This window comes from Babylonia areolata, chromosome 35, assembly GCF_041734735.1.
Source record: "Babylonia areolata isolate BAREFJ2019XMU chromosome 35, ASM4173473v1, whole genome shotgun sequence".
Classification (NCBI taxonomy): domain Eukaryota; kingdom Metazoa; phylum Mollusca; class Gastropoda; order Neogastropoda; family Buccinidae; genus Babylonia; species Babylonia areolata.
The window spans coordinates 13,097,922-13,113,279 of record NC_134910.1 but is presented as its reverse complement, the minus strand read 5'-3'; the positions used below and the strand labels follow the sequence as shown (position 1 = coordinate 13,113,279).

Below are 15,358 nucleotides of genomic sequence, written 5' to 3'. Positions count from 1 at the left end.
ACCTGGTAACCTTACCTGTGGACAGGTGTTACTGGTTCCTAAATACCTGATAACCTTACCTGTGGACAGGCGTTACAGGTTCCCAAATACCTGGCAACCTTACCTTTGGACAGGCATTACTGGTTCCCAAATACCTGATAACCTTACCTGTGGATAGGCGTTACTGGTTTCCAAATACCTGATAACCTTACCGGTGGATAGGCGTTACTGGTTCCCAAATACCTGGTAACCGTACCTGTGGAGAGGTGTTACTGGTTCCTAAATACCTGATAACCTTACCTGTGGAGAGGTGTTACTGGTTCTCAAATACCTGGTAACCTTATCTGTGGATAGGCATTACTGGTTCCCAAATACCTGATAACCTTACCCGTGGATAGGCGTTACTGGTTCCCAAATACCTGGTAACCGTACCTGTGGAGAGGTGTTACTGGTTCCTAAATACCTGATAACCTTACCTGTGGAGAGGTGTTACTGGTTCCCAAATACCTGATAACCTTACCTGTGGACAGGCATTACTGGTTCCCAAATACCTGATAACCTTACCGGTGGATAGACATTACAGGTTCCCAAATACCTGGTAACCTTACCGGTGGATAGACGTTGCTGGTTCCCAAATACCTGGTAACCTTACCGGTGGATAGGCGTTACAGGTTCCCAAATACCTGATAACCTTACCCGTGGATAGGCGTTACTGGTTCCCAAATACCTGGTAACCTTACCTGTGGATAGGCGTTACTGGTTCCAAGGCAACCCCTGGCAAATGGCAAAGCGTTCTGCTGCATTTATGTCGATCCTTTGAAATATAAAACATTAACCCTTCTGACTGCTGAGAAAATTGTTTAAAAAAGCAGTAGAAAGTCATGTCAAGTCCCAATATCCAATATCCAGAATGCTCAACACAAAACTGAGAAAATTGTTTGAAGATATATATATCTATATATGTACACACTGCCAGATCAATCAGATTAAATGTTTGAATTTTTAGCTTTCCAGAGTTATTTTCTCTTCTTTTGATGATGTCATCAGTGATGTCATTGTGCTGGTTGATTTTGTGAGCATAGCAGTTAAGGGGTTAATGAATTCTTTCGTTATATGCAGGGGGCAGAGGAGGTTATTTGTATATACATATATATATATATATAGAGAGAGAGAGAGAGAGAGATGTTCGAAACATACACACACACACACAAATGCAGCAGCTGACTAACGATGAGTATTCACCGTTTGTTTGTGCAGACACAGAGCTATGCCAAACCGGAACATGTACGGCACACGCACGCACACACACACACACACACACACACACACACACACACACACACAACATGCACACACACACACACACACAACATGCACACACACACACACACACACACACACACACACACACACACACACAACATGCACACACACACACACACACACACACACACACACACACAACATGCACACAGTATGCCATACACCCACAAATGCAACAGCAGCAGACCAACTGACGATGACACACTGTTCACCGTTTTGTTTGTGCAGACGCACGGCTACGCCATACCAAAACATATACAGCCCTACATGGAGATGATCGAAAACAATGCCACCAAGCTGCTGTACTTTGCAATGTGTGGGCAACACGAGTGAGTGTGGGTGGGAGAGGGTGCCTCAGTCCAGCTCTTGCCTCTGTCTCGCTCTCTTTCTGTCATTTTTTTTCCCCCTCTGTCTATATGTGTTGTCACATTCAACAACTTGAGCAATTTCACCAGAGATGCCTACGACAGGGTCTCCAAACTCCAGGTCCTGGAGAGGAGCGGCCTGCCCAGCATCGAAAGCCTGCTGACCCAGTGCCAGCTACGCTGGACAGGACACGTTGTCTGCATGACAGACAGCAGGATCCCGAAGATGCTACTGTATGGCCAGCTGAAGGAAGGTCACCGTGAACTTGGAAGACCCTGCATGCGCTTCAAGGACACCTTGAACACAAACCTCAAAGCCTGTGACATAGACATCACTTCCTGGGAAACTGATGCCCTTGACCGCTTTTGCTGGAGGATGCTGTGCTCTAGTGGCGTAAAGACGTTTGAAAAGAAGAGAACGCTGGCCATTAAGAAGAAGCGTGAGCGAAGAAAGCAGGGCTCAACTTCTGGAGACATTTTCCCTCGCAACACCTGTGGGAAGTGCTGCGCATCCAGAATCGGCCTCTTCTTCCATATGAGGACACACGCCAACAGATAAGCCTGCCTGCACACGTCCGACAGGAGACTCCATCATATGTGTAGGGTAGGGGTGGGCCAACAGCAGAGTGAGAGCTGTATCATCAACAGTTTCTCCATTGCAATAGGAAATCATTTACAGCTTAGTTTTTTGTGTGATGGACTGTCTATAACTCTCAAACTAGGAGGCAAAATTGCACTGGTGCTTAGAGCTGCAGCCTTGTGGGGCTTGTTGGCCTTTGGGAACCATCCCAACACTGACAGTCCTAAAACCCTCTTGGCAGAGAGAGTGAGGATGTAACTTGGGCAAGACACTCTCCTCTATAATCAAATTCTAGCCCAGATAGTCGGGACAGCAGTTGCCTCCTCTGCTGTTCGGATGGTCATAGTCAGACACGACTGAGTATGATGTATAGCTTGGCCTAACGGTGAAGATCCAGTCGAAGCGACCACCTCAGTGTGTGTATTGCACAGATAAATGGTTGTACAGTCATCAAATGTAGCTCTCATATTTTTTCAAGGCTTTCTCCAATTTGTTGCACCTTTTCTTTTCAATGTGTGTGTGTGACAGGAGTGGTAAAGGAGAGAGGTGTGTGTGTGTGACAGGAGTGGTAAAGGAGAGAGGTGTGTGTGACAGGAGTGGTAAAGGAGAGAGGTGTGTGTGTGTGACAGGAGTGGTAAAGGAGAGAGGTGTGTGTGTGTGTGTGACAGGAGTGATAAAGGAGAGAGGTGTGTGTGTGTGACAGGAGTGGTAAAGGAGAGAGGTGTGTGTGTGTGTGTGACAGGAGTGGTAAAGGAGAGAGGTGTGTGTGACAGGAGTGGTAAAGGAGAGAGGTGTGTGTGTGTGACAGGAGTGGTAAAGGAGAGAGGTGTGTGTGTGTGACAGGAGTGGTAAAGGAGAGAGGTGTGTGTGACAGGAGTGGTAAAGGAGAGAGGTGTGTGTGTGTGACAGGAGTGGTAAAGGAGAGAGGTGTGTGTGTGTGTGTGACAGGAGTGGTAAAGGAGAGAGGTGTGTGTGTGTGTGTGACAGGAGTGGTAAAGGAGAGAGGTGTGTGTGACAGGAGTGGTAAAGGAGAGAGGTGTGTGTGTGTGTGTGACAGGAGTGGTAAAGGAGAGAGGTGTGTGTGTGTGACAGGAGTGGTAAAGGAGAGAGGTGTGTGTGTGTGTGACAGGAGTGGTAAAGGAGAGAGGTGTGTGTGTGTGACAGGAGTGGTAAAGGAGAGAGGTGTGTGTGTGTGACAGGAGTGGTAAAGGAGAGAGGTGTGTGTGTGTGACAGGAGTGGTAAAGGAGAGAGGTGTGTGTGTGTGTGACAGGAGTGGTAAAGGAGAGAGGTGTGTGTGACAGGAGTGGTAAAGGAGAGAGGTGTGTGTGTGTGACAGGAGTGGTAAAGGAGAGAGGTGTGTGTGTGTGACAAGAGTGGTAAAGGAGAGGGGTGTGTGTGTGTGACAGGAGTGGTAAAGGAGAGAGGTGTGTGTGACAGGAGTGGTAAAGGAGAGAGGTGTGTGTGACAGGAGTGGTAAAGGAGAGAGGTGTGTGTGACAGGAGTGGTAAAGGAGAGAGGTGTGTGTGTGTGTGACAGGAGTGGTAAAGGAGAGAGGTGTGTGTGTGTGACAGGAGTGGTAAAGGAGAGAGGTGTGTGTGTGTGTGACAGGAGTGGTAAAGGAGAGAGGTGTGTGTGTGTGTGACAGGAGTGGTAAAGGAGAGAGGTGTGTGTGACAGGAGTGGTAAAGGAGAGGTGTGTGTGTGACAGGAGTGGTAAAGGAGAGAGGTGTGTGTGTGTGACAGGAGTGGTAAAGGAGAGAGGTGTGTGTGTGTGACAGGAGTGGTAAAGGAGAGAGGTGTGTGTGTGTGACAGGAGTGGTAAAGGAGAGAGGTGTGTGTGACAGGAGTGGTAAAGGAGAGAGGTGTGTGTGTGACAGGAGTGGTAAAGGAGAGAGGTGTGTGTGTGTGACAGGAGTGGTAAAGGAGAGAGGTGTGTGTGACAGGAGTGGTAAAGGAGAGAGGTGTGTGTGACAGGAGTGGTAAAGGAGAGAGGTGTGTGTGACAGGAGTGGTAAAGGAGAGAGGTGTGTGTGTGTGACAGGAGTGGTAAAGGAGAGAGGTGTGTGTGACAGGAGTGGTAAAGGAGAGAGGTGTGTGTGTGTGACAGGAGTGGTAAAGGAGAGAGGTGTGTGTGTGTGACAGGAGTGGTAAAGGAGAGAGGTGTGTGTGACAGGAGTGGTAAAGGAGAGAGGTGTGTGTGTTTGACAGGAGTGGTAAAGGAGAGAGGTGTGTGTGTGTGTGACAGGAGTGGTAAAGGAGAGGAGTGTGTGTGTGTGTGACAGGAGTGGTAAAGGAGAGAGGTGTGTGTGTGTTGACAGGAGTGGTAAAGGAGAGAGGTGTGTGTGTGTGACAGGAGTGGTAAAGGAGAGAGGTGTGTGTGTGACAGGAGTGGTAAAGGAGAGAGGTGTGTGTGTGTGACAGGAGTGGTAAAGGAGAGAGGTGTGTGTGACAGGAGTGGTAAAGGAGAGAGGTGTGTGTGTGTGACAGGAGTGATAAAGGAGAGAGGTGTGTGTGTGACAGGAGTGGTAAAGGAGAGAGGTGTGTGTGTGACAGGAGTGGTAAAGGAGAGAGGTGTGTGTGACAAGAGTGGTAAAGGAGAGAGGTGTGTGTGACAGGAGTGGTAAAGGAGAGAGGTGTGTGTGACAGGAGTGGTAAAGGAGAGAGGTGTGTGTGTGTGACAGGAGTGGTAAAGGAGAGAGGTGTGTGTGTGTGACAGGAGTGGTAAAGGAGAGAGGTGTGTGTGTGACAGGAGTGGTAAAGGAGAGAGGTGTGTGTGTGACAGGAGTGGTAAAGGAGAGAGGGTGTGTGTGACAGAGTGGTAAAGGAGAGAGGTGTGTGTGTGACAGGAGTGGTAAAGGAGAGAGGTGTGTGTGTGACAGTAGTGGTAAAGGAGAGAGGTGTGTGTGACAGGAGTGGTAAAGGAGAGAGGTGTGTGTGACAGGAGTGGTAAAGGAGAGAGGTGTGTGTGTGTGTGTGACAGGAGTGGTAAAGGAGAGAGGTGTGTGTGTGTGACAGGAGTGGTAAAGGAGAGAGGTGTGTGTGTGTGACAGGAGTGGTAAAGGAGAGAGGTGTGTGTGTGACAGTAGTGGCAAAGGAGAGAGGTGTGTCCGTGACAGCAGTAATAAAGAAGAGAAGTTTCAGTTTCAGTTTCTCAAGGTGGCGTCACTGTGTTCGGACAAATCCATACACGCTACACCACATCTGCTAGGCAGATGCCTGACCACCAGCATAACCCAACCCCGCGCTTAGTCAGGCCTTGAGAGTGCATGCTTGTGTATTTTGTGTACCTATCCGAGCGGATTTCTTCTACAGAATTTTGGCCAGAGGACAACACTCTCTCGTTGCCATGGGTTCTTTTTCTAGTGCGCGAGGTGTGTGCCCGCACAGGGGACCTCGGGGTTTATCGAATGACTGGACGCTGGTGTTTGATTTTCTCCAGTCAAACTTGGGAGAAAAGAGTGTGTGTGTGTATTTGTATTTGTATTTGTATTTCTTTTTATCACAACAGATTTCTCTGTGTGAAATTCGGGCTGCTCTCCCCAGGGAGAGCGGGTCGCTACACTACAGCGCCACCCTTTTTTTTTTTTGTATTTTTTCCTGCATGCAGTTTTATTTGTTTTTCCTATCGATGTGGATTTTTCTACAGAATTTTGCCAGGGACAACCCTTTTGGGTTCTTTCACGTGCGCTAAGTGCATGCTGCACACGGGACCTCGGTTTATTGTCTCATCCGAATGACTAGTGTCCAGACCACCACTCAAGGTCTAGCGGAGGGAGAGAAAATATCGGCGGCTGGACCGTGATTCGAACCAGCGCGCTCAGATTCTCTCGCTTCCTAGGCAGACGCGTTACCTCTAGGCCATCATCACTCCACAGTGTGACGTGTATGGTGTGTGTTTCAGTGCTGAGCGTCCCATCGTCACACGTCTGGCTGCGGGTCCCGCTCTCAACCTGATGCTGGAGGGGATGGAGAAAATGAAACGTGGCGACAAGTGAGTGTGTATATATACCTTGTGTGTGTGTGTGTGTGTGTTGGTGTGTTTGTGCTTGTTTAGTGTGTGTGTGTGTCTGTACTCTGTGTAGACGAGAGTATCTGTGTAGTCTGAACGTGTCTGTGTAGTTTGTGTTTGTGTATCTGTGAAGAGTGTGTGTGTAGTTTGTATGCGTCTATACTCTGTGTGTGGAAGTATCTGTGTAGCTTGTATGTGTCTGTGAGGTGTGTGCGCCTGTGTGAGTGTGTGTGTGTGTGTGTGTGTGTGTGTGTGTACTCTGTGTAGATGTGTGTCTGTGTGTGTGTTTATCTGTGTAGCGTGTGTTTATGTGTCCGCTCCGTGTAGATGTGAGTATCTGTGTAGTATGTATGTGTCTGTGTAGACTCTGTGTGTGTGTGTGTGTGTGTTTATCTGGGTAGTGTATGTGTAGTGTGTATGTGTCTGTGCCTGTGCTCTGTGTATATGTGGGTATCTGTGCAGTATGTATTTTGTCTGTGTAGTGTGTGTGTGTGTGTGTGTAGTTTATGTTTTTGTGTAGTGTGTATGTTTGTTTATGTGTGCAGTGAGCATTTGTGTCTGTACTCTGTGTATGTGTCTGTTTAGTGTGTCTGTGTAGTGTGTGTGTGTCTGTGTGTGTGTGTGTGTGTGTGTAGGAAATGTATTTATGAATGTATGTGGCTGTGTAATGCACTTTGTGTGTGAGTGTTACTGTGCTGTGTTTTTACTGTTACAGTCCCCCCCCCCCCCCCCCCCGGTGTGTTACAGCATATAATTTCCAATGAAACAAAATCAGAAACACATTATATAGATACAGACATGCACACGCTGATACACATAAGCCCATACCTCCCCCCCCTTCCCCACCCCTCTCACCGCCTGCGCACCCCCCAACACTCACACACACACACACTCCAACACACACACACACACTCCAACACACACACACACACACACACACACACATACACACATAATTTTTGTGCAAACACACAACATCCACCCCTACCCCACCCCATACACACCCACACCCACACCCACACCCACACAACAAACCGTATTGACTGGGGGACTTCATTTTCTTTCCCCTGCTGCACCAGAACATACAAGATCTGTTTAGACTCCACCCATGACTCAGCCGCCACCCCCCTTACCTCCCCACACCCCCCACACACACAGATATATAGACACACACACACACACACACACACACACGCAATCACACAACATCCACCAGCCCCCTCCCGCACCCACCCACCCCCCCACACACACACAGAACAAGTGCAAAAATACCCAACTATATATATATTTCTTGACAAACCGTATTGACTGACGTTTGTTTTAGTCTGTCGTCAGCTACTGTGAGTTCTTATGCAATTCCTTTTAATGTCTTTCATGGTGCACGCATGTTCATTTTATGTTGGTGTTTACAACGAGCCTGCGATTGCGTGCGTTAATTTCCTTGTGGATTGATCAAGTGTTTTTGAATTTGAATTTGAATTTGAACTGAATTGAACTGATTGATTTTTTCTTCCACACCCGGTGTCACCAGAACGCAGAAGATCTGTCTGTACTCCACCCACGACTCCACCACCATCGCCCTGCTGGAGGGGCTGGGGATCTTCGACTGGAAGTGGCCTCCCTTTGCCGCCGACGTGAGGGTGGAGCTGTACGAGGACGAGGAGGGGGAGCACTGGGTGCGCTGTCTCTACCTGGGCCAGGTGAGTGGCCTCCCTTGGGTCATCACGGAATCATTAACTCTCTCCGGACGAAGGAATGCTCACGCATTCCTACACAAAACGTATTCGGATTCGGACGAAGGAATGGAATAGCATTCTCCGAAAGTAAAATTCCATCATGCGCTGTACACGTGATTTTGTGATTAGCCAAGCAGAGTGCGCTATTCTGGGTCACTCCACAATCGAACAGTATGATTGGTCAGCCTGGGATGTGTGGCCTGTCTCGCACACATGCTGACAAAGTCACTGACCGGTCGTCTGCTCGCGTGCCGGCCTGTTAGCAAAGCGGGCTCTTTTCAGAATGTTGTGAAGTGAACAAGGCAGTGACGGCAACGTTTTAGGGTTGCCGAAGTACTTGAAATGCTACAAACTGAAGGGTCGGACATTGAAGAGGTGGATGATGACGAAGAAGAAAGCGAATTTAATGCAGAAAGCGAGCATGGGTATGGTGATTCGGGGGTGAAAAATTGGCAGTATTTTCTACATATGACAAAACTGTAAAAATAAGATGAGAAATTTGATTTTTTTTTTATATGTAATATGTAATAGCTCAACACGTAATAAACCAGTTCTGAAAGTTTCATTTTCTTACACAGTATTTTGTATTTTTTGTAATTTTTTTCCAAACCCTTACAAATGGGCCGTCTGTGGGGAAAAGCAAGGGAGAAAACTTGTCGTCCCGAGTGAGTTAACAAATAGTAAAGAGTGGTAACTCTGTCCGTTTCACAAGGTACACAACTACAAGTCAGTGCTGCTTACGCTACCGATTCAGCTAGCACACAGGTGAATAAAAGGTACATCGGAACAAACCCAGACACCTCCTCAAAAAAGGAAGCGCCGGGCCTGCCCTTATACCGATCAACTGACATGTGCACACAGTAGCAAAGACAGAAGAAATGTGCAAAACACAAATAAGCTTTTATTCAAGACTGGCATAGCCTCTTGAATCCTGAACAAGCCCCACAGAACACACGGACAATACCGAACAAACATATGGTGGTTTTTCAACTGGAAATCAACAAACAATGAGGCCAGGAGATGAAATGATTAACAAATAACTAAATCAGTTAATTAAATTTAAACATTTTTGTTCTTAGATGTTGTTGTATTGTTGGTTGTTTATTTTTTATTGTTTTTCTTCTTCTTTTTTTTTCTTTTTCTTTTTTTTTTTTCAGTTCCTTTTTCGTTTCTTTTTTTATTTTTCCCCTTGGGCTTGGGGGGGGGGGGGGGGGGCAGGGGATAGTTTGTTTTTTTTTTGTTTTTTTTCTTCTTCATGTGTTATGACGGGTGGCAGTAGCCGAGTGGTTGAAACAATTGGACTTTCAGTCTGAGGGCAGCCGGGTTTTTTAATCTCGGTAACAGTGCCTGGTGGGTAAAGAGTGGAGATTGTTTTTGTTTTTTTTATCTTCCCGGTCAACGTATGTGCGGACCTGTTTAGTGCCTGAACCCCCTTCGTGTGTATACACACGCAGAAGATCAAATAGGCACGTTAAAGATCCTGTAATCCATGTCAGCATTCAGTGGGTTATGGTAACGAGAACATACCCAGTGTGCACACCCCTGAAAACGGAGTATGGTTGCATACACGGCAGGGTAAATAAAGAAAACGGTCATACATGTACTCACACATACACTCCAAATAGTCAACTTTGATTCCCTTAAATAACCCCCCCCCCCCCCCCCCCAAAAAAAATAGTGCTGTAAATGACAGTATTTCGACAGGTAGAAAAAATAATAAAGTGGTTGAGGGTGGTGGGGATCGTTGGGTCTGCCCCATGCAGTGCTAAAGGGCTATACTCACAGTTTTCCTTTCTGTGTTTGTCGAACCAGGAAAAGACAGTGCGAGGCTGCAGCGGTCCGATGTGTCGATACTCCGAGTTCCAGGAGAGCCTGAAGCCCTACGTCATCGCCAGAGGAGCCGAGTTTGACGAGGTGTGCAGCTCTGGCATCTTGGAGCAGATCGCAGCTTGTACGTATCAATCCGTTGCGTTGGTGGTTGATGTCGGGCGCAATTGCCGAGTGGTTAAAGTGTTGGACTTTCAGTCTGAGGGACCCAGGTTTGAATCTCGGTAACGGCGCCAGGTGGGTGATGGGTGGAGATTTTTCCGATCCCCCAGGTCAGCATATGTGCAGACCTGCTTGTGCCTGAACCCCCTTCGTGTGTATACGCAAGCAGAAAATCCAAACACGCATGTTAAAGATCCTGTAATCCATGTCAGCGTTAGGTGGGTTATGGAAACAAGAACATGCCCAGCATGCACACCCCCAAAAACGGAGTATGGCTGCCTACATGGCAGGGTAAAAACGGTCATACACGTAAAAGCCCACTTGAGTACATACGAGTGAACGTGGGAGTTGCAGCCCACGAAGGAAGAAAGAAGAAGCATTGGTGGGTAATGTCAGCTGTTAGTGTAGATTAGAGGTTGAGGCCTTTTGATGGCCATGAGGGCAGTGTATTTTTGTATTTGTATTTGTATTTCTTTTTATCACAACAGATTTCTCTGTGTGAAATTCGGGCTGCTCTCCTCAGGGAGAGCACGTCGCCATACTACAGCGCCACCCTTTTTTTTTTGTATTTTTTCCTGTGTGCAGTTTTATTTGTTTTTCCTATTGAAGTGGATTTTTCTACAGAATTTTGCCAGGAACAACCCTTTTGTTGCTGTGGGTTCTTTTACGTGCGCTAAGTGCATGCTGCACACGGGACCTTGGTTTATCGTCTCATCCGAATGACTAGCATCCAGACCACCACTCAAGGTCTAGTGGAGGGGGAGAAAATTTCAGGGGCCGTGCCGTGATTCGAACCAGCGCGCTCAGATTCTCTCGCTTCCTAGGCGGACGCGTTACCTCTAGGCCATCACTCCTATCCACTGTGTTTAGGGTCAGCATAGGAAGGCGGGGCCCGATTCTCTCTCTCTCTCTCCGCCATTTTAATCGTCCTCAGGTACCTAGACAACGATGCCAACTGTTACAGTTTCGCTGTATTTTATTAGGCTCGATTGCATTTTGTTCCGATGTTACGCCAAGGTCAGAATTGTTCCGATGAGTTACAGAATACAGAAAACTTTATTATCTCATTTTCGACTACATAGCATGATCACATGTTTTCCTGCCGTAACGTTACCCACACGCTCTAGACCTATCAATCACGAGGCCAGGGCAGTCACTACTTACCTTGGTCTCACATGATGATGGTCAGTTTATCGAGTGCATGTTTACACTGAAACACCATTGAGTGGACCAAGCAGCTTAATCGCAGCAGTTACAGTATGTTGCAGGTAGGCCCAATTCCTCTGAATTGTTTGGGTGCCTTGTTGATAGAACGTTCGTTTGCTGATGTGGTCCTGCCGAGTGTTCCTACCAGATTCAGAACATTCCTACCAAATTTCCGGATTGTTCCTACGAACACTTGACAAGGGCTGGCATCTCTGGTACCTGGGAGGAAAAATTTGTATTTGTATTTGTGTTTCTTTTTATCACAACAGATGTCTGTGTGAAATTCAGGCTGCTCTCCCCAGGGAGAGCACGTCGCTACACTACAACACCACCCATTTAAAAAAATTTTTTCCTGCGTGCAGTTTTGTTCATTTTTCCTGTCAGAGTGGATTTTTCCTGCAGAATTTTGCCAGGAACAACCCATTTGTTGCCGTGGGTTCTTTTACGTGCGCTAAGTGCATGCTGCACACTGGACCTCGGTTTATCATCTCATCCGAATGACTAGCATCCAGACCTCTAGTGGAGGGGGAGAAAATATCGGCGGCTGAGCCGTGATTCGAACTCAGATTCTCTCGCTTCCTAGGCGGACGCGTTTCCTCTAGGCCATCACTCCACAAATCATGAGTTTAGGGCCTTACCTTGCTGAAACAGGGGCCTCAAACCCTGATCACTGGTGAACACTGAATCAGGAATCCAGTGCCTAGACGATTCTGCCTCCTTCAGCTGTCAACTGATTGGCAGTGATAAGTCCTGGAGCTGTACAATCCAGCCTGATTTTAAGTGTTTGCTGTATATTCAGTGGCAACAAATTCAGGGGGAGATAGTTTGTTTTTTTGTTGTTGTTGTTGTTGTTTTTTTTTGTTGTTTTTTTTCTTCGTGTGTTATGACGGGTGGCAGCAGCCGAGTGGTTGAAACATTTGGACATATGTGCAGACTTGCTTGTGCCTGAACCCCCTTCGTGTGTATACGCACGCAGAAGATCAAATAGGTACGTTAAAGATCCTGTAATCCATGTCAGCATTCGGTGGGTTATGGAAACAAGAACATTCCCATTATGCACACCCCTGAAAACGGAGTATGGTTGCCTACATGGCGGGGTAAATAAAGAAAACTTACCTTGCTGAAACAGGGGCCTCAAAACCTGATCACTGGTGAACACTGAATCAGGAATCCAATGCCTAGAGGATTCTGCCTCCTTCAGCTGTCAGCTGATTGGCAGTGAAAAGTCCTGGAGCTGTACAATCCAGCCTGATTTTAACTCACTCAGGACGAATAGTTTTCTCCCTTGCTTTTCCCCACAGACGGCCCATTTGTAAGGGTTTGGAAAAAAATTACAAAAAATACAAAATACTGTGTAAGAAAACGAAACTTTCAGAACTGGTTTATTATGTGTTGATCTATTACATATAAAAAAAAATCAAATTTCTCATCTTATTTTTAGTTTTGCCATATGTAGAAAATACTGCCAATTTTTCACCCCGAATCAGCATACCCATGCTCGCTTTCTGCATTAAATTCCACTTTCTTCTTCATCATCATCCACCTCTTCAATGTCCGACCCTTCAGTTTGTAGCATTTCAAGTACTTCGGCAACCCTAAAACGTTGCCGCCACTGCCTTGTTCGCTTCATAACATTCTGAGAAGAGCCTGCTTTGCTAACAGGCTGGCACGCGAGCAGACGACCGGTCAGTGACTTTGTCAGCATGTGTGCGAGACAGGCCACACATCCCAGGCTGACCGATTATACTGTTCGATTGTGGAGTGACCCAGAATAGCACACTCTGCTTGCCTAATCACAAAATCAACTGTACAGCGCATGATGGAATTTTACTTTCGGAGAATGCTATTCCATTCCTTCGTCTGAATCCGAATACGTTTTGTGTAGGAATGCGTGAGCATTCCTTCGTCCGGAGAGAGTTAAGCGTTTGCTTTATATTCAGTGGCAACAAATCCAGCCAGAAGAGCCAGTTGTTTGCTTCAAGTCCATGAATAGATCGCTTTAAGCATTAAGTGAGTACATGTGTATCAGCGAGTCGTGAACTGCCTTCAGTGTTAGCGGGTACGTGTGTACCTATGAGTAATGGATTGTTTTCAGTATTAGCTGGGTCCATGTGTACCAGTGAGGGGTGGATTACTTCAAGCCTAAGAGGGTACAAGTACTTATGAGTGGTGGATTACTTTCACTTTCAAGTGGTTTTGGGTGCTACCTTTTCAGCTGAGATGATACATGGATGTATACTGCTTGGTTGTATTTGTCTCAGTGTGTGTGTGTGTGTGTGTAAAAGAGTGAGCTTGTGTATCAGTGTGTATACATGTGTATGTGTGTGTGTGTGTGTCTGTATTAAAGGATGAGCTTGTGTATCAGTGTGTGTGTGTGTGTGTGTGTGTGTGTGTGTGTGTGTTTGCATGCGCACAGGCATATCTATGAGTGTACTTGCCTGTATGCCAGTGATAATGATACACACAGCAGTTTTGTTTCGGATGTTGTTTTGTTGTTGTTGTTGTTTTTTACAACTTTGTTTACATATGTACTGTATGCTTTCTCAGGTTCATATACCTTAAATCAGACTTCTTTTTTTTTTTCATTTAAAAAAAATTTTTTTTTGGTGCGTGTCTCTCCTATCCCTTCATCCCTGCACACAGATTACACACCCTCTCCCCTATTTCTCTCCACTCTCTCCGCCTAACCCCCCCCCCCCCCCAAACCCCGCCCCACATCCCTGTTAATTGGACTCTTTGTTTTTATATATATACAATGTTTAATAGGTGTCTCTCCACACCCCTTTCATCCCAGCACACAGTCACCCCCTCTCCCCCCCAAGCCCCCTCCACCACCCCCTGCCCCCACACACCACCCCCTGCCCCCCCCCCACACACCTCCCGCCCCCACACCTACCGAACCATTAACTTTCTGATCTCAAGAGAGTCGTCGTTTCCTTGTTGTGTCCCACAGCCCTGCTCCAACACGACCAGGACGAGGTGGAGACCCCAGAGATCAAAGAGGCCTCGGAGATCCCTGCCGGCATGTGAAGCAGCTGCCAGACCTCCTCCTCGGGGGGGTGTGGGGGCGGGGGGGTGGGAAGGGGACACAGTCTCCTCCCTTTGTTTCGTTCCGTTTGTTCACGTTCTCCGAGCCATCCAGGTGGCTGTCAGCTCTCGGTGTGTTGGTCGTCGCAGTGAAGATCTCGGTGTCGCTTGTATTGCGTTGCTGTTCGTGATGATGAAGACGGTGTGCGGTGTCTGTGTGTGTGTGTGTCTGTGTGTGTGTGTCTGTGTGTGATTTAGATGAGGGGAGTCGGCATTGGTTTGTGTGGGTTTTTTTGTGCGTTGCGTGTGATGTGAAAGAACTGCGTCGCCCCAAGGTTCAAGGTTCAAAAACGTGATTACTCAAAGGATGAAAAAAAAAAAAAAGGTTATTCTAGGCATTGCTTAAGTCATCCAGTCTTCCGATCTGTCCTTGTGACAGCAACAACAACCGTGATGGCACAATAATAATAATGTTGGTAAATAATGATGATAATAATGACACTCATACTAATAATGGTAATACTAAAAAGTAATAACAGTCATCATCATCATCATTGTAAGAAGTAATAAAAGGAACACATTCACGCACACACACACTAACACATTTAAGCACATAGATAGGTATGTGCGCACTTACACATGAATAGCGTTTTCACACATATACACTTTTTTTCTCTCCCACTCTCTCTCTCTGTGTATGTGTATAAAAATGTATGTGTGTGTGTGTATATATATATATATATATATATATATATTTTTATTTATTTTTTTTTATTTTTTTTTTTTAAATTTTTATATTGTATATATAGATATATATATATGTGTGTGTGTGTATGTATGTGTATACACACATATTAACGCATATTGTAGTGCGTAAGCAGACACAGACCAGATACTCCAAGCACAACAGAGGCTCACAACACAGAGCGAATGACGCACGGCGCTGCTGAGCAGTCTGTGTTCTGGTAAAGTCGACCCAGGCAGAGAAAAATGAACAAATAAAATGCCATCAGGGTGCTGAAAATGCTGCTGCTGTTGGGGTTTTTTTGTTTAGTTTTTTTTTTAGTAGTAAAGCACTATGTTTGATTAGAGTAAAGCGGTGTGTTTATCACAGTGAAGATCAATATCGCTAGCAAGCGTAGCTG

At 46.4% G+C, this 15,358-nt stretch overlaps 1 protein-coding gene across 1 annotated transcript in view; it reads left to right on the top strand.

The window, feature by feature from the left end:
• Positions 1–14,867, top strand: part of LOC143278117 (lysophosphatidic acid phosphatase type 6-like) — a 34,681-nt gene extending 19,814 nt beyond the window's left edge. The window contains exons 7-11 of the mRNA XM_076583150.1: positions 1,531–1,631; positions 6,148–6,237; positions 7,787–7,955; positions 9,804–9,942; positions 14,140–14,867. Of these exons, the coding sequence (XP_076439265.1) occupies positions 1,531–1,631; positions 6,148–6,237; positions 7,787–7,955; positions 9,804–9,942; positions 14,140–14,216 (576 nt within the window). The 3' untranslated portion in view covers positions 14,217–14,867. The remainder of the gene's footprint in view (positions 1–1,530; positions 1,632–6,147; positions 6,238–7,786; positions 7,956–9,803; positions 9,943–14,139) is intronic.
• Positions 14,868–15,358: the final 491 nt, after the last annotated feature.